Raw genomic sequence first — 24,427 nt, 5'->3', positions numbered from 1 at the left:
CTTCCCCCTCACTCACTATTTCTCTTTTTATCTCTTTTGTTTCTCACGTTCTCTCTCGCTTTTCTCTCTCTCCCCTTCTCTCTTTCTTTGCCCCAGCCTCTGTTTTTCTATCATTTCTTTCGCTCTCTTTTTCTTTCTCTCTAATCTCCGGTTTCTGACAGAATTGTTTTTTTGTTTTTTTTTTATCGTGTGGCCCCCGCTGAGTTCAAATGAGCTTGACACCCCTGCTCTATATAAACTAAATACAAATTTCTGGACCTATCTATTTATGCCTTATATCAAAATCAATGTTTTTTCATTTTTACGTAAGATGGCCACCAGTGCACTTCCTGTGGCATTGCTTCAACAGGAGGTTGCTTTTGAACAGGATAATTGAATGGTCTGTTTCATGTTGGATATTGATAACTGTCACGGTTGCCATGGCACCCAATTGGCCCTGCCCGTGTCGCACCAGCTGCGGCTCGTTGACAGATTGGCTTTCCATCAATTTAAGCTCAGCGGTCTCACGCTTCCTTTGTTGGTCTGTCAACAAACCTCTGCCCCGCAAGACGTGGGTTCTGACTCGGTCCTGTTTCCTGTTGGTATTTCCTGTTCGGTATTGTTCCTGTTTATTTTGTCCTGTTTAATATCGGTTTCCAGTTTTGTTCCCGTCTATTTTTGTCCTGTTTATTATTCTCTCCAGTTTTCGTTCCCATCAAGTTTGTCCCGTTTAATTTCGATACCCAGTTTCAATATCAAACCTGTCTGTCCCGTCCTGTCCGGTATCGACCCCATCTGTCCGATATCTGCTCGGGCAATTGGTATCGATCTCGTCGGTCTCTGGCTTCCTGTCTTTCCACGCCAGACTGCTGCCTAACGTGCATGACTCCCCATTTCCCGTAAAATAAAAGGCTTGTGTGAGAAACGTCACGCGTTTGGGTCCTGATCCTGTTCCGGTTTTTACTAATTGAATTTTGCTTGCAGGAAATACATGGCTGCCTAGCTTTTTTTCACCATCAACATTTTAGACAAAAGTGCAAATGAAAAGCAAAATGAAAAAAAAAAAAACATAATCTCACCCGAAATTAAAACAAAAGAGCACTAAGTGTTTATTAAATAAACAAATCTTGTTGTAGTGCAATCATGTATAATAACAAACAAATACTTCGGGGACAAGCAGCACGTACGCATTTGTTACTATTTGCAAAAAAATACAGCACTCCCATTCATATAATTCATAAATAATTCTCCATACAATGATAAAAATGTCACATTGTAAGACGGCATTTAAATATGAAAACAGTTTTTGCACGTTTTTCCAAAAGAGTCTGAAAAAGTTTTCAAAATGAAGAAGAAAGAACATGACAGCAATGTCGAACGGGACGATTACAAAAAATGAGATGTATATTACAAATATATATAATTATCACTATTAAGGCCAGATGACAAATGAGATGTTTCTTCTTGTTACTCCAAAAAGAAAACGGAATGGAAAAATACCAAACAAGTTGACATATAGAAAGATAATTTCTAATATGATTACAAATACATAGAATATTACATCTCATAAAGTGCAAAAAATGAGCTTTTTTCTCCAATAGATTTCGAATCAAAACTGCCAAAATGGAAATAAAACAATGTAAAGAAAGAAAGAACGTAAGAAGGACAAAGCATAAGAACGAAAGAACCTAGAAAAGATCAAAAGAAAGTAAGAATGTAAGGAAAAAAGACTAGGAAATAAAGAAATTATGTAAGAGAGAAAAAGAAAATACGAGAAAAAAAGTGAGAACATAAGAGAGAATGTAAGAAAGAAAGTAAAAAAAAAAAGGAAAAAAGAAAAAATAATCTGAGTGAAAAGAAAGTTAGGAATAAAGACAGAATGTAAGAAAGAAATAAAGAACGTACGAAAGAAAGAAGGAAATAAAAAGTAAGAATGTAAGAAAGCGAGAACAGAGGAAAGAATGTAAGAAAGAAACAAGTACAAAAGTAAGAGATTGTAAAAACGAAATAATGCAAGAAGGAAAAAGAATAAGTAAAAAGAAAGTTAGAAATAAAGACAGAATGTAAGAAATAAAGAATGTAAGAAAGAAAAAAAGAATGTAAGAAAGAAAGAAGGAAAGCACCTGAGAGAGTGAGAGAGAGAGAGAAGTAAGAATGTAAGGGAGACCAGAGGAAAGAAAGAATGTAAGAAAAAAAAAGCGCGAGAACATAAGAACGAAAGAAAATAAGAAAGAAAAATAATAAGTAAAAAGAGTTAGACATAAAGACAGAATATAAGAAATAAAGAACATAAGAAAGAATGAAGGAAAGAACGTAAGAGAGAGAGAGAGAGAGAGAGAGAGAGAGAGAGAGAGAGAGAGAGAGAGAGAGAGAAAAGTAAGAATGTAAGAAAGACAGAAGGGAGGAAAGAATGTAAGGAAGAAAAAAGTGCGAAAGTAAGAAACGGAGAACGTAAGAACGAAAGAATATAAGAAAGAAAAATAATAAGTAAAAAGAGTTAGACATAAAGACAGAATATAAGAAAGAAATAAAGAACATAAGAAAGAATGAAGGAAAGAGCGTGAGAGAGAGAGAGAGAGAGAGAGAGAGAGAGAGAGAGAGAGAGAGAGAGAGAGAGAGAGAAAAGTAAGAATGTAAGAAAGACAGAAGGGAGGAAAGAATGTAAGGAAGAAAAAAGTGCGAAAGTAAGAAACGGAGAACGTAAGAACGAAAGAATATAAGAAAGAAAAAGAATAAGCAAAAAGAAAGTTAGAAATAAAGACAGAATGTAAGAAAGAAATAAAGAACGTAAGAAAGAAGGAAAGAACGTAAGAGAGAGAGAGAGAAAAAGTAAGAATGTAAGAGAGAAAATGGAGGAAAGAAAGAATGTAAGAAAATACAATGTAAGAAAGAAAAAAGAATGTAAGGAAAAAGACAAAGAAAGAAAGAAAGAACATGAGAGAAAGGAATGAACATAAGAGAAAAAACAAACCTAAGAACGTGAGAAAGAAAGTGAGAACATAAGAGAGAACGTAGGAAAGAAAAAAGTCTGAAAATAAAGAGAGAGAACATAAGAAAGAAAGAGAAAAAGTAAGACTACGAGAGAACAGAGGAAAGAAAGAATGTAAGGAAGAAAAGATGCAAGGAAAAAGACTAAGAAGAGAAGGATTGATTGATATTTTATTGCTTTGATCTTTTTACATTTATTATGAAATGTCATTTGTATTGTTACATTTATTCATGTTTATATTTTATATATTGTCGACTATATTTCCACTTATGTTGACTTATTTGTACCTAATATCTAAAAAAAACACTTTTTCATTGACACTTTTTCATTTTGGCAGTTTTGATCCTCTGTACAGAGCCGACTCGTTTCTAAATCTCACTTTAGGGCGTCCAATGACTTTGTGGTACATTCATGATGTGCGCAGGGTGGGCAAACGTTTTGAGGCCATAAAAAGGCCAAAGATTCTTCACATACAAGGCGCACTGGACTATAAGCCGCACGAAATTAAAACTAGTGTAATTGTAGAAAAAAACTTTCGGAAAATGATAAATCTGTCACGGTTGCCATGGCGCCCAATTGGCCCCGCCCGTGTGGCGCCAGCTGCGGCTCGTTGACAGATTGGCTTTCCTTCTATTTAAGCTCAGCGCTCTCACTCTTCCTTTGTCAGTCCGTCAACAAACCTCTGCCCCGCAAGACGTGGGTTCTGACTCTGTCCTGTTTCCTGTTGGTAGTTCCTGTCCGGTATTGTTCCTGTTTATTTTGTCCTGTTTAATATCGGTTTCCAGTTTCGTTCCCGTCTATTTTTGTCCCGTTTATTATTCTCTCCAGTTTTCGTTCCCGTCTAGTTTGTCCTGTTTAATTTCGATATCCTGTTTCAATATCAATCCTGTCCGTCCCGTCCTGTCCGGTATCGACCCCATTCGTCCGATATCTGCTCAGGCAATCGGTATCGATTTCTTCGGCCTCTGGCTTCCTGTCTTTAGACCGCTGCCTAACGTGCATGACTCCCGATTTCCCGTTAAATAAAAGGCTTGTGAGAAAAACATCACGCATTTGGGTCCTGGTCCTGTTCCGGTTCTTGACAAAATCCCATGTCTTATATGTATTTCATAGAAGCTAAACCACCACGAAAATTAGTTAATATTTTATCGACCGTATTTTTCAGTCTTAAGGTGCTAAAGATGATAAAGTCCGCTTTCATATATCTGGTAAGTTTTGGGCTTTTTGGGTGCGCCTTATACTCCAGAAAATACGTTAACTCCATTATAAACCTATTGGACTACACTAAAATTGCCCAACAAAATAAAATAATTTTAATTAATTAGAGGTATTTTAAGTAGATTCAAAAAGTCTTACTGGAGCTAAATAATCTGGTATACAACCACTAAAATTGATTGAACACAAAATACCTTTGTTGTTCTATAAACTTCTTAAAATGCGTAAAATTTCATTTCAAAGGTGGAAAAAACGGTTTTATTTCCAGGTCTGCAAAAAAAAGAATCCATAAGAGGTTCATGAAAGGTCCAAAATGAGCCCAATGTGGCCCACGGGATGCGGTTTGACCCTACCTGGTTCTGTACGCGGCTCACGTTCATGCTTCATCAAGAATATAGTCTTCATAGGGGTGGACACGTCTAGGGGACACTGGGGACAAGCATGGAACCAAATGAACATATCTATTTCACTATTTTATAAATATAAACGTTATATTTGTAACTTTTTCGATTGGCGGGCCGGATTAAAAATCCTAATGGAGCCCTCGGGTCGTGGTTTGCCCACCCCTGGTAAAAAAAAGTACCGTATTTTCCGCACTATAAGGCGCACCTAAAAGTCTTAATTTTTTTCAAAAGCTGACCATGCGCCTTATAATACAGTGCGCCTTATATATGGCTCAATATTAAATTCGCAAGGTCTCGCAACTTACACAACAGCCGCCGACCCGATTTCCCCCCGAACGCCAAGTAGTCCGCGGTGTATGCTGGGATTTATTTACCGGCGTTTCATTGGCTAACCAATGTGTCAATCATCATTTGAATCGATCGCTATTGGCTAAAGTTTTTCGGAGCCTCGGATAGGCTGGAAGGCTGAAACAAACCCTGCAATTGGCCGAAAAAGATGTGTCAATCATAAGTTAAATCGATCGTTATTGGCTGAAGTTATTCGGAGCCTCGGATTGGCTAGAGGGCCAAAACAAACCCTGCAATTGGCCAAAAAAGATGACTGAATAGCAAGCTTGCTAAACAACGCCATAAAGAAACATGTTTCATTAGTCTGTATTTGTAAATATTTGACTCTCCTGGATTTACTACACTCACGGTTGTAAGAAGACCATGGTTGCGTATCATTATTGAACGTGAGAACTTAGGTGAGCTATGCGGCTTTATATTTTCCCGGTATCTTGTTTTAGAACGATCTTGATGTTGCTGTGATGAGTTGAGCGAATTCAACTCAATTCCGAGTGTTTATTGTCATATGCACAGTAAAGTTGCGAGCGAAAAAGAAAATAGAAACTAGGGAATGGTTGGCATTTCTTGAATCCCAAGACTTGAACCTTCCGAATGATATTTGAAACGACGCATTTGAGTGACATCGTACGGACACCGCATCCGCACGTGTCTACGACACGTATTTGCTTCTTTGCAAGCTTTCGGAATGTTAAGGGGGTAAGAAGTTGGACTGAATCATCTGACTGTTTTGTCGACGTTACCATTGTAGTGCCTTATAATCCGGTGCGCCTTATGTATGGAAGATATAGGACCAAAAACTATTTTTTGGGGGTGCGCCCTATTAGCCGGTGCGCCCTATAGTGCGGAAAATACGGTAAATAGATTCCGTCCTATTTAATGTAAACAAGCAAACGTACGGATTGGCAACCAAAACTCGTAGAAGCAAAGATGGAAGTCTAAATATGACGATTGGCCGCCTCAAAATCACCTAGCTATTTTATTTACAGATTAAAGACGAGCGTGCGTTGTCAGTTTACCCTGTATGATTGGTCGTGTTTTCCAACTCTTTTGCTGCGTTCCAGAGAAGTCGGATTTATCCCACTTGGAAGGTACCAGCTAAAGGGGTCGGGAACCTAAGGCTGGCGAGCCACATACGGCTCTTTCTTGAGTATGCAAAACTGAGTCAACACCAATTGGGTTCGGTCCAGTATATATAGTACACAATTTCAATTACAGTTAAGAGTCCAAGTTGCACACTAACAGATCCCCTTGTGGGTATAAATCGCTAAATCTCTATGTAGAAGCTCATTAAACAATTTATTTTCATTGTTGAGATACTTCATGATGAAAAGCCACAGAACAAGCTTTAAAGTTCTGAAAAGGTGGGCAGAGAACTTCGAAGATCTCCTCAATCCCACTGACACGTCTTCCTCTGAGGAAGCAGAGCCAAGGGACTCTGAGGTGTTAGCTAATTTCTCTTCGGAGTCGGATTTCAGTTTAATAAATGTTAAAACCTTACACGCTCAAAAAAAATTCTTTGACATACAACAACTTATCTTTAAAGTAACGGAAATAATTACTTTCCTTTGTAACCGGTTACTTAGATCGTAGCGTAATTAAGTTACTAACTCTGTTACTTTTTGGAAGAAGTAGTGAGTAACGATTACTAACTACAATTTTAAAGTAATGTTCCCCACACTGATTACTAGACATTTGGACCTCCAGCAAAGCTGCCTTCTTGCAAGCGCTCAAAATGTGGAGAAAAATGGCGGCTGTAGTCTTTAACACTGTAATCCGCCTTCTTTCATTTTACCAATCACCGTCCGTGTTTCTGTGGGCATCGCCATTTTGACGATTGACGAGGACCTCCAACCTCCAGTGTCATTCCGATGATATTTTCTGGTCTTAGCTTGGAAAACTCCGCCTTCCCGCTTCTCTGGAACGCAGCATTACTTCAGGCATCAGAATAAGTCAAACAGCAGCGTGACATCCGACTGGTGTTTCACCACAGTCGTCTTCCCGTGTAGTTGATGGGAGCCGTTGGAATCTATGAAAAACAAGATTGTGAGTATCCGCAAAATGGTTTCCTATTTCGGGAGTCAGACTTACCGTCCCGCCGTTCATAACCAGCGCCATCTCGGTAGGTTGGTAGACGTGACCTCTGAAGGCGATGCCGGGGCGAACGCCGCCTCCGCTGCCCTGGTAGGTGGCGCTGCGGAGAGCTGAAATCGCAGTTGAAAAGAAGGGTCAAAGTTAATTTCGGTTCCAAGAAATCAGGTTTAAATGACTATAGTTATGAATCTTCTTATTATTCCATCTTACCAGGAGTCAACTCTCATACTCAGACGTACGAATGTACATGGTAAGTGATGCCAGGATAGTTCTACCCAACCGAGGTGCCGCAACACCTGTCGTTGGGAATCCTTAGGTGACCAACATCTGAGCCCTATAGTGTTACCTGTGGTGTTCCGCAGGGTTCAGTACTTGGCCCCCTTCTTTTCAGCATTTACATGCTTCCATGAGGTTGATATTATTCGCTCGTATAATATCTGTTTCCATTGCTACGCAGATGACACTCAACTATATCTTCTGATGGAGGATTTTGCCACACTGCCTCACTGAGATAAAAAAGTGGATGTCACTCAACTTCTTGCGCCTTAACTCTGAAAAGACCGAAATGCCAGTTATTGGTCCATCTAAATGCCGTGACTTGTCCTCAAAATCGTCTCTGAACATTGACAAATGGAATATCACCCAGAATTTAGGAGTTCATATTTGACCCCGATCTGTCCTTTCAAACACACGTTAAGAATATGACTAGAACAGTTTTTTTCCATCTTTGCAACATTGCTAAAATTCACCCTATGCTGTCTCAGTCAGATGCGGAGATTATAATTCACGCGTTTGTTACCTCCCGTCTCGATTATGCCTCGAGAGCGTTGTACCTCGCACATCAAGTGTTAAACGTCATTACGAGACGAAACATGAATTCAAGGCGTAGACATTAAAACCCGCAGTGTCCAGGTACGGCAAACATACACAGACCCTAAAAACCTTTGTCACTGCTAAAAACACCACCACTGAAGCAAGTTATCACATTGCTCACTGCATAGCAAAGCATGGAAAACCATTTATACCTCTCGATGACTGTAATGCACTACTCTCCCAAAGTCCAAAATCAAGAGCCTTCAGCTGGTATAAAATGCTGCAGCGAAGCTTTTAACTAAGACAAGAAAGTTTGATCACATGACCCCGATTTTAGCTCACCTGCATTGGCTCCCTGTTAGCTTAAGATGTGATTTGAAGGTTCTGTTGGTAGTATACAATATCATCCATGGACTTGCTCCCTTATATCTTTCAGATTTAATTCCCCCTATGTTCCGGTCCGGAGCCTTCGCTCTGAAAATGCCGGTCTACTAGTGATCCCAAGAGCCAAGAAAAAATCCGCAGGTCTGAGAATGTTCTCGTTTTGGGCCCTGGAGCTGTGGAATGCTCTTCCCCCTGAGATTCGATCTGCAGGGGGTTTTTAAGGGTTATTGTTCTATCTTCGTTATTCATTATCCATTATCCGTTATCGGTCAGTTCATAATACGCTACAAAGCCTAGGAGCCGGGACACTTACTCTCAGCCAAAAGGCCAAGCTAAGGTCCTAGCCCTAAAGCCTTGCTGCGATCATTGCGAATGCACCGTTCCCGGAGGTACTGCAATACCGGGCCGATGCGTGGAGTGGACAGAGCAAGCTCTTATTCCATCTCCGGATTGCAAAAATCAAAGATCATGGCAAAGGCCAAGCTAAGGACTGACATAGCATCAAAGCCACAGTCCAAAAACAACAAGGCCAAGCTAAGGACCTAGCATACCTTATAACATTAAAGGCCCATCCTTCATTAAAGTCCACAGTCCAAAAATCACAGCCGGCAACCTCAGTGGAAATGTTTAAATCTAAGCTTAACACACTTCTACTCTATAGCATATGAATAACCTATATTTTATGTTGACAATATAAGGGGATGGTGTCATGATAGTCTGTAGTTTGCAATAATCTGTGGTCTGTGCAGCCCTTTGAGACTCTTTGTGATTAAGGGCGTCACAAATAAACATGACTTGACCTGACTTGACCAAACCCCCCATTTCCAACCCCCTAATGCCAAGCAGGGAGGTACCAATATTGTAAGTTTTAGGTATGACTCTGCCGAGAACCAGCAATCTCCCACTCTCAGGCGGGCGCCCGACCCCAAGTCCACCTAGCTGGACTGTAGTCATAAATTCTGTAATTAAAATATAATAAATGAGTTGGAAAATGAATCCAGTTTTTAAAATCCTGATTGTTAGGGCCGTTGCTAAGACCCCTCCGCCTCCTTAGCAACGCCCATCTCGGCCATTCTGAAGAAAAAGAGAAATAGTTCTGAAAACTATCTAAAAACGGTTGCGTTTGCTTTCAGAGGTACAGTGCCATAAAAAAGTGTTTTTACTGATTGAAATGATCTGATTTCTGTGTTTTTTTTTGCATATTTATCACTCACAAAGATTTCAGATCATCAAATCGATTTTATACAAAATGCACTTTTCAAATGTTGATTCCATGTATTAAGGTACGAAAAAAATCTGGCTCTGTGTGAAAAAGTAATTGCCCCCCTCTTGTTGAAACAGGAACTGACTGTGACCAAGCACAGTTTTGGGAAAGCTGAGTTCAATTCCACAGGTCACACCGGAAAATGGATTGCCACCAACTGTGTTTAATCAAAAAATATCTGAATCTGTCAGACTAAGTGAAATAGGCTACAAAATCTCAAGCCACCATCCAAAGAAATTCCAGAAGAAATTGGGAAAAAAGTGAAATCTCAGTTTGGAAAATGTCACACAGCCACTTTCAAGGCTGTAGGGCTCTAGCGAACCACTGTCCGAGCCATTATCCACATAAGGATAAAGCTGGGAACAGTGGCAAACTTTCCCAGGAGTGGTCAACCAACTAAGATCACTTAAAGAGTGTGGCGACGGCTCATCCGGGAGGTTCCAAAACACAAAGAGTCATCTCACATTTAACCTAGCAGATTTTGAATAAATAGTAAGAGCTCCAGGGGACCTTTAGAATAAACTGGATATTGTACATCTTGAGGGCTATGTACACTCCTCATTTGTTGATCTCAAAATCCATTGATGTATTCTTTCCTTATTTTAATCGTCTGTTAAAAATAGACTCAACATTTGGTCCTTCGAGCCGGATTTGAATCCGTTTGTGTCTGAAATTAGGTCCTCCTTGTTCTCTTTCCAAGCTCAAAAACCATTGATGTCTTTTCTCCTTATTTTAACTGATAAATTAAACAGTCAGGTTTGTCTTTGTGTCGAGCTCCCCAACAGAGGATTCGCTTGAAATTAGCACTGGAGCGGGGATGACTCATACACAAGTGGTTACGTAATACTATTTTTTTTTAATGTTCTTCAGGAAATGAAGGCCATGAATTCATCAAGAAATGACACTTGATCAAAAACAATCTTTTTAAGAAAACCCCTTTTTTCCTCATCGCATTCATTTAAACCATGTTAAGGAAAAGCTACTATTTGTGTTTCTGGTTGCCGAGCAACCTCGGGGTACGCTGCCGAGTTCAGATACACGGGAAAAACGAAACGGGAGCAGACAGAAAAAACATCCAGAGGGTCATCAACGCAGCCCAGAAATTCATTGGCTGCTCTCTGCACAGTTTTGAGGCCATTGCCTGCTTATGATACAGTAGCAGAGTCAAAAACATTATATTCATCTCGCCCCGGTTGGCCCCCTCTTTGACTCTCTTCCCTCTAATAGGTGATACAGGTCTCTTAAAGGGACACTGTGTCACATTTGACCACTAGATGTCTTTATTGTGTGGTGCAGGGGTCAGCAACATTTTTGGTGTGGAGTGCCACTTTCAAATGTCCTTGTAAATCAGTGTGCCAAGATCAATGACGAAAGAGCTGTCATTTTACACCAGTCCAAATATACAACATGGATATACATTGAAATCGTATAATGACCAATTCATCTTCTTGTTCTTCAATAAACTAAAAAATTAATGTTAGCAACATGTGGAAAGGCCTGTAGACAACCACAACACACTTCTTCATCAACAATGAACTACAATCAAAAACAAGAGATATGGACCGCTACCATACCATTCATCATGGGCTCAGGTATAAATGGTTTTCCATGCTTTGCTATGCAGTGAGCAATGTGATAACTTGCTTCAATGGTGGTGTTTTTAGCAGTGACAAAGGTTTTTAGGGTCTGTGTATGTTTGCCGTACCTGGACACTGCGGGTTTTAATGTCTACGCCTTGAATTCATGTTTCATCTCGTAATGACGTTTAACACTTGATGTGCGAGGTACAACGCTCTCGAGGCATAATGCACAAACAGCACGGTCATTTTTTGCTCAAGCCCACAGTTGTCAGTCAAAGAACGAGATTTTTTCGCTGGAGGAGCTTTCATTATTCATTCATTTATTGCGCGCCGGTGTTTCTGTGGCTGAGTCAAAACACGGATTTCTCCTCTTCTGTGAGTCGCTGTGCAGACGCACACTCGCACAAGAGCTACCGTAAAACCTCTAAACAACACGGCGCGCAACTAAGAATGTCTAAATTTCAGGTAAAATGCGCATTTTTTTATTATTTTGCAGTGCGCTTGCGTGCCACTGGTTAACCCTTGGCGTGCCACTGCTGCCACGCGTGTCATAGGTTGCCGACCCCTGGTGTAGTTAACCAGAAAACGAAGAATACTCAAAGTGTCCAAACTGTTTCATCTTTTTTGCTTATTTTCCCAGCCTTTTCACAAGGTTTTTGTATTTTTTGTTCCCAAAAGTACTAAATAGCTATAAAACGTGATGATCAATACTTAAACATTTATACCGTAACTAAACATAAAAAAGGGAGTAATAAGATAAATAAGATGACTTTAACCAGTTTACTATGAGCACTTACAATAAAGGGACGCTAATCGCTACAACAAAGGTGTTTTCTTAAAGTTACAGTAACGTTGAATGAATGTGAACATTTTTTGCAGCAAAATTGTAATTTTTGATTAACCTTTTTTATTTATCACTTCATTTTGCCCCGATCCCTTTCTACAAGTGAGGTATTTTAACGATTCTAATTTGAATACATTTGAATTGTACCTGCACTGGGCTCCTCCATGGAAAAAGCCTGGTTCTCCTGGAAGGCTTGGTGGGCGTGGTCTCTGAAACGTCCAGGAGGGGGCGTGGTTTCGCCGGCCTCGAAGAAATCCTCCGACCGCTTCCTCAAGCACAGGTGACTCTCGGGAATGGCGTGGAACAGCAGGAGGATCCATCCCTGCGCCACCAGGGCCACCGCCAGTGCGGGCTCGCCCATCAGGGAGTCCGCGGCGTTCTCGGACCCCCTCGCCCGGGCCCTCGCCCGGATGACTTGGCTCCCGTGGAGGTAAAACCCCAACCAGGCCACCCACAGCAAGGCCGACGCCAGGCTGGCGAGGAACAGCCACACGGCGTTGCATTTCCATCTTTTTTTCTCGGTTTCTTCTTCTTGGTCGTTTTCCGGAGGGGGCGCTAGTTCCCCCCCGCAGAGTACCACCCCCAGGGAGAGCCCCATGGCGATGAGGAGGAGTCCCAAGGTATAGCTGCAGGTCAGGGCGAAATCCAAAGGCGGGTACTCGCAAGCTGGATGACCTTCCCGGACCACGGTGAGGAGAACCCACTCGGCGGAGATAATCCCTTGCACCAGAGCCAGTCCCAATCCCAGCGCGGCCAGTGTGCTCCCAGTCGGGCTGGCGTTCCCTGCCACCAACCTCCTTAGCCTCAAACCCTGCACCAGCAAACTGGAAAAACACAAAGCGAAAAGCGGACCCCAGAATGCCCGCCGGACCACGCAAAGCACCTGGTTCCTGCCCACCAGGAACGCCAGCGAGATGGCGAAGACGCCCAGCAGCGAGCCCAGCAGCAGGAAGAGCGGACCCAAACCCGAACGTCGGCCCGGGTCCGACACCGATCCCAGCTTGGCCAGGAGGAGCCCGGCCAGTACCAGGGAGGTCAGGCCCCCTCCGCAGGCGACCGCTTCTAGGACCACCCCCCAAGCCCACTCCAGGTCGCACAGAACCCGGTAGGAGGGCGACACCCGCTGGTTGCAGCCTGGAGGAGGCGGGGCAGACGGTTGCGAGGCGCAAGAGCTCAGGAGAAGAAGCAGGACGGTGAAGGAAGCCTCGGAAGGCATCCTGGCTCGATGGGGGAGCGATCCTGTCATATAGGAAAGGAAATGTAGAGATAAATGAATCGCTACAAATATATGCCATAGAAATAAACACATATTCTGTAGAATCATCTGTAACAAAATTTGGGTGCTCAATAAAAATATTCAACAAATTATCGATTGACCGATAAAATCATAGAGCCCAGTTTATCATTTTTAAACTCTTCTCGCCTTTTTTGAAACACAACATTCGTTTTGGGATAATGAAGGATTTTATATTTTATACATTTTACTATAAAGGATTTTATACAGGTTACATTTATTGAATGCAATGAAGATTTTTCACAGAGAAGGCTTAAGTTCGATGACAGGTCGCGCCGTTCCAAGTGCTGAGTGTTTTGGCTGGGGAATTTTGATAACAGGGCTCTCAGACTTTGTCTTGATAAGCGCCCTGCTGGTATGAGGAGAGGGGGTGGTTAAGCTGGCACCTGGCGCGCCCATGGGAGGAGTCGGCACGCCCATGGGAGGAGTCGGCACGCCGGCTTGTGAAGGGACGTGGGCAGAAGATCGATCGAAAGGGACGATCGAGAGAGAGGCTTGACAAAGAGCGACACTAATTTGGCTAATTCGATGGAATTCACTTAGTTTATAATTTAAGAAATTAAATCTGCCCCCAAGTGGAAATGCCGGTCTCTTGTTCATTTTTCCATAAAGAAACGAGCATGCATTTTTAGGCGAATGTAAGTTGTGTTTGGTTAATGGAGTCAGATAACTCATTCGAACAATTTGGTAAACGATACATTTGTAATCGTTTATTTCCCAACAATAATCATATCAAAAAACCTTTTTTAGTTTATCTGAAGGGTTGGCGACACACAACTTAATGAACTATCTTCACCGTTTTTGATACTTCAACATACTTTAATCAAGACACACTCTTGGATTCATGGAATAAACTACTGAAGAAACTTGAATAGAACACAAAAACAAAACAAGGATAAGAAAATAAAACAAAGAAAGATAGAAATTGGGATCTTGGATAGCACCATTTGGATAGGAAAACAACATTGGCTTTAATTTTACTGTTAATAAGATTTGAAGCAACGGGGTGTGATGTCAAATGAATAGACATCCCACCAAAAGTCACACCACTCTGACCGGCCTCCTGGGGACTCGTTGTCAAGGCAACCTGGAATGGTCCTTTGTTTAACAAAATTGAGATAACGGCCCACCACCCCGCATTTAGACCTAGTGCCACAGATCAATCACATTGAATAATTGAATTTGAGTTAGCACATCGAATGTCCTACACATGTATTACCTAAATCTATGACATCGATGCAATTTCTTCATTTATTCACTGCTGCATTTATTTTGTCGTGTAATAAGTTGGTTCTGTTCTTACTATTGGATGGATTTTCACGGGGTTCCTTCTTTTGACTCACTGTTGATTGTACCTATCGGCAAATCGTGTTCCGGCCGTTTAATTTCCACACCATTTAGGGCTGATCTGCTTTTGTAACCTTAAAGATTTAATCAAAAGAGGAGGCTCAGAGGAGCGCTTTAGAAAGAGATGGAATTTTCTCATCTGAGAACCCCTCTACCGTGTCACTCGTTTAGCCCCAGCTGCCACTCGTTCCCTGATTAGTTCTCCTCCTATTTTAACACGTCATTCTCATTCACTCCTTGTCAGTCCTTCAGCGAACCTCCGCACGTGCAAGGCAAGCAATTTTTGACTCTGGTTCCGGTCTGTCCCGTCCTGTATCCTGCTCGTCTGTCCCTGGCTTCCCGATTGTCTCCGGTTACCCGACTTGCTTCCGATCTTCGCCCAAGCTCCGTTCTCGTGTTAGGCGAATTTATATGTAATAGAATATACTGTATATATGTATATAGTACTAGTAATAGAAAATGTTTTTTGGGGTCCCAACTTGTCCCTAATGCCCTGGTAAGCGTCTGCAACAAAAATACTATTACAGTAATACCACGAAAATACAACTACAGAAATATTAAAAAACACTCAAGAAATACTACAAAATTACTAGTATGGAAATATTTCAAAATACTTCCACAGAAATACTATAAAAAGACCACTACAGTGACACTATAATACAAACATACTGCTTTATAGATATTGCGACAGAAATAATACAAAACACAATGACAGAAATACTCCAAAAGTACTAAAGATATATTACACAAATTATATTATCTAAATACTATAAAAATACCATTGTGGGTAAACTACAAAAATACAACTCAAGTAATACTACAGCAATACTACATGTATACTCCAAAGATTCTACTCTGTACATACTACAAAAATATACCTGTAGAAATACAAAAAAAAAATACTGCAAAAACCAAACTACGGCGGTACAACATTATGACGTCGGAAATACTACACAAATACAACTACGGGAATGCTAAAATACAGTCAAGAAATACTACAAAATTACTAGTATGGAAATACTTCAAAATACTTCTACAGAAATACTATAAAAAGACTACTACGGTGACACTATAATACAAAATACCGCTTTAAAGATGTTACGACAGAAATACTACAAAACACAACGACAGTAGTACTACAAACGTACTAAAGATATACTACTCAAATGATATGATGTAAAAATAAATACTGCAAGAACAAAACTACAGCGATACTACGGCAGTACAACATTCTGACTACGGAAATACTACAAAAATACAACTATAGTAATACTAAAGACATACGCCCAAAAAATCTACAATAGAAAATACAACAAAAATACTGTGATACAGAGCTAGGAATCAAATGGACTGAACCATTTCAAGGCAGGGGAGTATTTTCGATGCTGCGTTGTTCATGGTTTTGTCTTCCTTTTCTTAATCCTTGGATGCGTGACCTATCGGTACATACTGTCAGAACCAGAACAGGAGGAGGACCCAGATGCGTAACGTTTCCACATAAGCTTTATTTTACAGGAATGGGGCGATCGCTGGGCGGAAGAAGTAAGACAGAAGTCCGGCGTGCAAAAACAGGAAGCCAGAGGCTGACGAGATCGATACCAGATACACAAGCAGATACCGGACAGGACGGGACAGACAGGATCGATACCAGATACTGGAGACTGGAGTCAGATATCAGACAGGACGACACAGACTGGTCGATACCGGATACACGACCAGACACCGGACAGACGGGGTCGATACCGGCCAGGCCGGACAGCCAGGATCGATACCAGATACCGGACAGACGGGATCAATACTGGATAGGACAAACAGGATCGATACCAGATACTGGAGACTGAAGTCAGATATCCGACAGGACGAGACAGACGAATCGATACCGGATACCGGACAGACGGGGTCAATACCGGACAGGCCGGAGAGCTAGGATCGATACCAGATACCGGACAGACGGGATCGATACGAGAGAGGACAGACAGGATCAATACCAGATACTGGAGTCAGATATCAGACAGGACGAGACAGACGGATCGATACCAAATACCGGACAGGCTGGACAGCGAGGATCGTACCAGATACTTGAGAAGATACCGGACAGACGGGATCGATACCAGATACTGGAGACTGGAGTCCGATATCAGACAGGACGACAGACGGATCGATACCGGATACCGGACAGACGGGGTTGAAACCGGACAGGCCGGACAGCCAGGATCGATACCAGATACTTGAGCAGATACCAGACAGACGGGACCGATACCGGACAGGACAGACAGGATCGATACCAGATACTGGAGACTGGAGTCAGATATCCGACAGGACGAGACAGATGGATCGATACCGGATACCAGACAGACGGGGTCGATACAGGACAGGCCGGACAGCCAGGATCGATACCAGATACTTGAGCAGATACCAGACAGACGGGATCGATACTGGACAGGACAGACAGGATCGATACCAGATACTGGAGACTGCAGTCAGATATACGACAGGACGAGACAGATGGATCGATACCGGATACCGGACAGACGGGGTCAATACCGGACAGGCCGGAGAGCTAGGATCGATACCCGATACTTGAGCAGATACCGGACAGACGGGATCGATACTGGACAGGACAGACAGGATCGATACCAGATACTGGAGTCAGATATCCGACAGGACGAGACAGACGGATCGATACCGGATAAACGAGCAGGATACCGGACAGAGTCAAAATATGAAATGAAATGATCTGCATTTATATAGTGCTTTTGAAGTCAAGACTTCCCAAAGCGCTTTACAGTGTGCTTCACATTTCCCAATAGCGGCCGTGCAGCCATGTAAGGCGCTAACCTGCTTATTGGGGGCATTAGGGGTTCAGTGTCTTACCGAAGGACACTTCGACATGTAACATGAACTGCGATCTCTTGATCCCAAGACGAGCGCTCTACCTCTTGAGCTACTGCCTTGGAAGTGCAGAGGTTTGTTGACGGACTGACAAGGAGTGAATGAGAGCACTGAGTTTAAATAGGAAGGAAGCCAATCAGGAAAACGGGCGGGGCCAAGTGAGTGCAATGGGCAACCGTGACACATACACTCTTCCATGAGTGGGGGGACAAAACTAAAAATACTAATGGCCTCATGTCATAAACACGTTCTATGAGGAATACCTGGAATATACAAATAAAAAAGTATGAATATTGTCAAAGATTTTGAAAAATAGAAACCTATTTTTGACCCCACTCATGCATCCAAGGGTTACATTTCCTATCTAGCATTTTTCATCATATTTAGTCTATCCTGTCCTTTATGAAGGAAAGAGTTTTAAAATGGCTCTCATTTTTGGGGTGCTCGAGCACCCCCAAGAAGGGGCCAGTTACGGCCACGGTTGCCAGATCCCACGTGATGATCCCTCTTCTCGCAACGGCGAAGCGGTTTTAGCGGCGGTCCACAGTTTCCTTGGCAACGGGAAAGCGCGTGGGCCGACATTGCACGCTGGGCGCAGAAGACAAAGAACCAAACGCACCTTCCTGGACCGACGGCCGGGATGATGCACTCCATAGACGAAAAACGCAAAACTTGCCTCTCGCATAAAACATACCGGTATTTCACGGATCCCTCTGACCGTAGGTGACAAAAGTGCGGACTGCGGGCCAGATAAGGCCTTCTCTCTTTGTTTCTCATGGTTTCTCTCTTTTTTTCTCTTAATATATTGTATTTCGAAGCGCCTTTTAGGGCACCCAAGGTCACTGTACATACGAGTAGGACAGGACAATAAACGAAGAGTAAAACAAGCAAGTCATAAATAGCCGATAAAACACATTTTAGTTAAAAGGGGCAGTGTGTGAGGCAGACGGTCAAGAAAAGGCAAGTCTGAAGAGGTTTTGAGTCCGGATTTGAAGGCGGACAGGGTCCCAGAATTTCGGAGGTCAGGCAGCAATGAGTTCCAGAGCTGGGGGGCAGAGCGGCTGAAAGCTCGGCTCCTCATGGAGATGAGAGGGGCAGGGTGTATAGCGAGATGGAGGGTGCGGGATGGAGTGGCAGTGTGAAGGAGGTTGGAGAGATAGGGAGGGGTGAGGTAGGTGTAGAACAGGATTTATGTCTCTTTCTCACTTTGCCTCTCACTCTCATTTTTTTTTACTTTCTCTCGCATTGTCTTTGTCTCTTTCTCTTATCTGTTTCTCTTTCTCTGTGTTTTTCCTCTCTCTCTCTCTCTCTCTCTCTTTTGGTATATTTCTCTTTCCCTCTTTCCTTCTGTTTTCTTTTTCTCTTTCCTTCTCTTTCTCCCTCTCTCTTAAGATCTCTCTCTTTTTTGTCTTTATATCTCTTTCTTCTTTCCCTGTTTCCTCTCAATCTCCATCTTTCTCTTGCGCGTTCTTTCTCTCTCGTTTGTTTTGCCTCTCTCTTCTTTAATCTACAAGTACCGACCCCCATGAGAGTTTCTTTTAAACCGTGTAGCCCCCAAGCTCAAACGAGTTGGACACCCCTGCCTTAAACCACCGAGGGGCACCACTTCCTGTGGTGTGCCTTGGGCATGTATAGCCTTGGCAGCACCCATCCATCTCTCTGCTGTTTTTCAGGTAGAGTTTTGAAACTAAGAGTACTGGTTTCCATGGAAACCAGTAGCAGACTCCTGATCCAACGTACACCGTGAGTGTAAACTGTAGTTTAAAAGGTAGGGTGCGTAGTTTAAGGCGTCCTTAAAAAGTTTAAAATGACATATTCTCTCTACTGCATATATGTTAACAATGTCCAACTGAGTTCAAAGAGCCTTTATATTTTTCCCCACAGCGCCTGTCTACGTTTATCTTACTTTTACCCTCGGTGTTGCGGCCATGGAGGGCATTACGGTGATGGAAAGGGGATAGGTGGTATGGGGTGGAGGGAGAGTAAATTCACGCTTGTGCTCGAGGTTTTCTTTTATTCTAGGATGAAAATGGTGAAAGTAAGAAAAGGATAGTTTCAAATACTGTCCAAATGCCAACCCGAACCCCCAAAAAGATGAAAAAGGAAGAGTTTTATCAATAAATTCACATACTTGCACATGCAGCAAAAGGACCTTGACAGAGGCTGCAATGATGGTTTCAGTCAGAAGATGGCGTCGGCAAGTAGAATATTTGGAAGTTATGGACACCACCTTTGAACTAGCTCTATTGTTTTGACAAACTACATAATACATGTCAAAGATGTTGCCAAATACAGTAGACCCTCGGGATACAACGTTATTCCGTTCTGAGGTGGGGGTCGTAAAGTGAAATTACTGTCCAGTGGGGGATAAAATAAGCATTTCTAATCACCCCGAATAAAAACATTAAGGCATTACCACATTCATCCCTCAATCTGCCAGCAACATTAAATCAGAGCGGTAGGCATGTTTAGATTTACCTACAACTGAATATTTATGGTGTTGCCATCTCAAGCAGAGTACGAGGGCAATGAATTTCTCCTCATTGGGATATTCTCCCTACTGCATATAGTCACATTTAAGCCAGAGGGCTATAGAATATAATACAGAAAGCAAGGGGTTAGATTATACGCGCAAATTTGGTTGTGTGTCACCAGTAGCGGATGGTAGGAAGTGCTTGGGGAGGGGGTGGGGCTTATACAGAAACAATGAGGTCAACGAGGAAAACGTGAGCACAGAACGTAAAAGTGTGCTCAATTTTCAATTTGTAAAATATTTATCAGAATTTAATAATATAATAATAATCGTAATAATTGATTTGTTTGCCGGAACTAGAAGGAGGAAGATGCTGGGAAAAATATCAATACTTCAATAAATATGAAAAAAAATAACATTTGGTCAGTCTTGAAAAAGGGAGTTTGAGAGAAAAGTTGGAGTCATTCATGTCTTACATGAAAGTTGACCAGGAAAAATATTTGGTCTTGTTTCCTACCATTTTTTCCCTTTACAGCATATGTATATATACCTATATATAGAGGATGTCACAGTTGTATCCATCTATATGTAGTGTAAGTCAACAGTAGTTTCCATCCATATGGAGTGGATGCCACATATATTTCAAGTTGAATAATTTTCATTTTTGTTTTAAATCAGAGAATATGAAATTTAAATTGTTTCCTACCATTTTCCCTTTACAGCATATGTGTTAAACTCATGTCTCGATAGCTTAAAGAGTGGTGCTTGGAATAAATTGGACTGAACCATTTCAAGGCAGTGGAGTATTTCATACCTGTCAAGCTGTACGTTTTTGCGGTACAAAGTACGTTTATTATGCATTTTAAGACGTGTACGACGTACAAGAAAATCTGTATGGAAAAACGCAAATTTATCAATTATAGGTACCATCCGGTATAGACGGACGATCACCAAACGGCAAATCAATCAAGTCAAACGAGTTCGCCGCGGTAGCCTCTATCTCGGTATCGTTTTTTATCGTTGCAAGTGAAGCGAGCAGTTTGATGCTACATTGCGCATGCATCTGCCGCCTCGGATTTCATGTGGTAGTTGTGTAGTGAGAGGAAGTCCGTCTCTTTTTAGAGAACCGGCTTTTTCGGCTCAACGCATTTAAGAGAGCCGGCTCTCAACTGGCTCACTTGCTTTGATGCATTATATTACGAATGATTATGTTGTATAAAGAAGTTAAGGGAAAAAAAGGAAGTATAAAAGGAGAAAATGAAAAAAAGACAGGTTTGTGGTTATCCCTTTAATCAGTATATTACCAACAATAATTTAAGAAAATGTATTATTCTACTTAATTCTATTTGCATGTATTTTTTTCCTTCTACAGTGAACGTCCAAGCGACTTAATTTTTGAACTTTTTTATATAATAAACCTCATTCATGTCGAGCAACTCAGTATCTCACAACAAAACGTTAATTCACAATATATATGATATAACGAAACACATGTACAATATAATATGTTAAACTACATAAATAAACAAAAAAAAAGATTATTTTGTATTTTGTAAGGAAAAATACGACAGTTTGTAAGGGCATGGAGCCCTGGAGCGCGACAGGTATAGTATTTTTTGATTTATTTTCTGTTTTCATAGTTTCCTTTGGTGGGGTAGGGCTTTGTTTTCTTGTTTTGATTTTCAATATATCATCCCTGCAGTGAAAAAGTGTAATAGTTGCAGGCATTGGTGTGTAGTGGGTGTAATAATAACTTTTGTTTTATTGAAATTCCTGCTGAAATATGTGTATAGTTTTTGGCAAGTGTCCTGCAATGATGAGTCCAACAGTGCCACCTGCTGGTATGGGGTAGGGTTCGTTTTGGCTTTTGACATGTGACTAGAAGGCGGGGTTTTGTTGGCAGTCTACAGAGCGAGCTGCCAACGGTAAGGCACATCTTTCGTTTTGTTTCTGTTGTGCTAAAATGTTAATTCCCCTTATAGAGATCAAAGCCAGCAGAGGAGCTAATGTTGTGACTCATTTCATCTGCAGGTAAATTGTATCCGTTTTTATACTCATGATTGTTATTATTTCTATTTTCTCATATATATATATAAAAGGATGATGTTGGTTAAAATTCAGACTAAAGAAAAATATGTTGAATTCATTGTAAACGTTAAAAAAAACAAGATATGATCTCTTGTTAAAAGTATCTTGTTAAAATTGATGTAAAAATGTATTGTGATACAATCAGCTCCGCGTTTATCGCTACAATGAATTTTTGAACAAACTACTTTTTATCTCTGACCCGTATGTACTCATGAAAAGAGCCATTTATGGCTTGCAAGCCATAGAATTTCCCTGTGTTACTGCATTAAATGAGTTAATGTGTCTTCAAGAAATCGTTGGTATGATGCCAAGTAAAAATGACTTGACTTAAAATGTATTTTATGTAAATTGAAAAGAAAGCTCTTTGATATGCTTTGGGCAGTCTACAGAGCGAGATGCCAACGAGATCAAAGCCAGCAGAGAAGCTAATGTTGTGACTCATTTCATCTGCAGAAACTGTAATAAAAACCTCATCATCCAGTCCAGCGTGAATGTGAATCTTTGATTATGTATTGTTTGTGTGCTAATAGTTTGCGGTTTCATCTTATTCATTGTTGATGTTTTTAAAAAGCCAAAAACACAAGCCACAACAGTTTCACGTTTTGTGTCACTCACCTCAGATAGATCAGCGGCTTCGCTTCTGAATTACGAATAATAAAAAATCATCCTCACGTCATCATTCCAACCATTCGTTGGAAAAAAATCCAGCTCACGATTCAGTTTTGCAGCAGCTGCACATCTTCCACACTTGAGATTCCTATCCCACTTGGTTTAAATGCTCCCCCACACTGGAAAAATAAGACGACAAGCAAGAATTGAGCACCACTTTTAGCATTTAAAGATCGCACTCGATGGCGTTGTACTTGTTTCCAAGACTCCGGCTGCACAAGTTGCCGTCTCCGTGGAGCGCGTCGGTTGTGCGGAGGTGTCAAAAGGAGACGCAATCCCGCTTTTGCAGGAGCTCACCCACGCACATGGAGCGAGGACGGCGCAGGATTTTTCGATTTCTTTTGAATGCATTCACGCAAACTCAGATGGGGGGGACTTTCCTCCTTTGTTGACATGAGCGAGGTGCAGATTTGGAGAAACGGTGACGGTAGATTTTCTTGGCCACGTGCGTTTCATTGTAGGGAGATTACGTAAGAGTCCAAAACTCCTTCGGGGTGGAATAATCTCCTGCTGGCAGGAAACGACACGTATTTTTGACATTTTGAAGCATTTAGTGTCATCGAAGACTGATTAAAACGCGTTATTTTTTTGTTTTGTTTTGTTTGTTTTTAACAATTTTATTGACACTATTAACAGCAAATAAACAATGTGAGGTTTGAACAATTTCTCAACAATCTTAACAGCAATTAAGCATATTCACAATTTCGTTATATCTGACATTATGACGTTTTAACATTTTTTTCCCGACATTTTTTAACAGCAATTAAACACACAATTTCATGATATCATATCCCAACAATATGAGTTTTTATCAACACTTTTAACAGTAATTAAATACATTCACAATTTCATTCTAACAATATGAGTTAGGGTTTCCTTTGTGAGATTAAAACGCGTTATACGACACATAAAACCAACAATGACACAAACAAGAATATGGAAGCAAAAATAAGCAATTATATTTTGAAATTGAAGCCGTGGCACAAAACATGGAAGTTCCAAATGAAGAAATTCTGAAATGGTCTTCAGCCAAAACTCGAATGGATGACGTCACACCCGCTAAAACAACGATTTATCACAACGACTCACCACTATTGATGGAAAAATGACCCTTTCTTCCTACTTTTGTCATAAAACAACAAAGGAAAAGTCTGTATCGACAAAATGAAAGTTTTGAGTCATTTTAGCACTGACGGCCATTTTGTCGTCTGCCGTCGACCAAGAATGACGTCACATGCGCTGCGGCAAGTCACACGGCTCACCAATTGAGATTAAAAGTGACATTCTCTAGCTACTGTTGTCATGTATGTCGCCCAAAGAGCATGCAGAAATGTCCAGCCTAAAAAAGAACAATTTAATTTTTGGAACTAATCAGTTTTGAGCTACTTGAACGGGCAGTCAGTTTGTTGTTGGCCGTCGACTTAATATGACGTCACCATTGCCGAGCAAAGACCGTTTACGCTTCACTTTCTCACTGAGATAGTGAATCACCATTTCAAAATAAAATTACTTTTTTTTTTTACCTATTTTTTTGACTGGCTCCATTACATTTGTTTTGTGAATATTTGTGTTTCTTGGGGGCAAATATTCACTTACTTTTCTCTAGTTTATCCATTCATTTATTGTCTGCAACCTTTGTCCTCATTAGGGTCACAGAGGGTGTTGGAGCCTATATCTTAGCCAGGTAGGGGACACCCTGAACTGGTTTATTTCTTTTTCTTGTACAAAAAAATAATTTTACGGGGCCGTTCGG

General features: G+C 41.3%; 1 protein-coding gene and 1 pseudogene across 2 annotated transcripts; both read right to left on the bottom strand.

The window, feature by feature from the left end:
- Window positions 1-6,872: 6,872 nt before the first annotated feature.
- Window positions 6,873-23,878, bottom strand: gprc5bb (G protein-coupled receptor, class C, group 5, member Bb). 2 transcript variants are annotated; one of them, XM_088341371.1, is made up of 6 exons: window positions 23,764-23,878; window positions 22,869-23,181; window positions 22,621-22,793; window positions 12,059-13,150; window positions 7,024-7,136; window positions 6,873-6,961 (listed from the first exon to the last, which is right to left on the bottom strand). In XM_088341371.1, exons 4-6 carry the CDS (start codon window positions 13,125-13,127, stop codon window positions 6,917-6,919), a joined length of 1,227 nt encoding a protein of 408 aa, XP_088197497.1. In that variant the 5' UTR covers window positions 13,128-13,150; window positions 22,621-22,793; window positions 22,869-23,181; window positions 23,764-23,878; the 3' UTR covers window positions 6,873-6,916. The 2 variants fall into 2 exon arrangements, with proteins under 2 accessions (XP_088197497.1, XP_088197498.1); XM_088341372.1 differs by having other exon boundaries at window positions 22,621-23,181.
- LOC148360517 (U2 spliceosomal RNA) lies at window positions 8,591-8,710 on the bottom strand (annotated as a pseudogene).
- Window positions 23,879-24,427: the final 549 nt, after the last annotated feature.

The sequence above is a fragment of the Urocampus carinirostris genome, chromosome 8 (genome assembly GCF_059441175.1).
Source record: "Urocampus carinirostris isolate Australia breed hairy pipefish chromosome 8, RoL_Ucar_1.0, whole genome shotgun sequence".
NCBI lineage: Eukaryota > Metazoa > Chordata > Actinopteri > Syngnathiformes > Syngnathidae > Urocampus > Urocampus carinirostris.
The sequence above is the reverse complement of the archived record's forward strand: the minus strand, read 5'-3'. Positions and strand labels throughout refer to the sequence as shown.

Bases quoted from the DNA above. Each gene is read 5' to 3' on its own strand.
- gprc5bb (XM_088341372.1), bottom strand. From the start codon at position 13,127: ATGCCTTCCGAGGCTTCCTTCACCGTCCTGCTTCTTCTCCTGAGCTCT. The intron at 7,137-12,058 runs GTACAATTCAAA...CTGCGATTTCAG, and splicing joins CATGGAGGAGCCCAGTGCAG to CTCTCCGCAGCGCCACCTAC. The intron at 6,962-7,023 runs GTAAGTCTGACT...TGTTTTTCATAG, and splicing joins TGGTTATGAACGGCGGGACG to ATTCCAACGGCTCCCATCAA.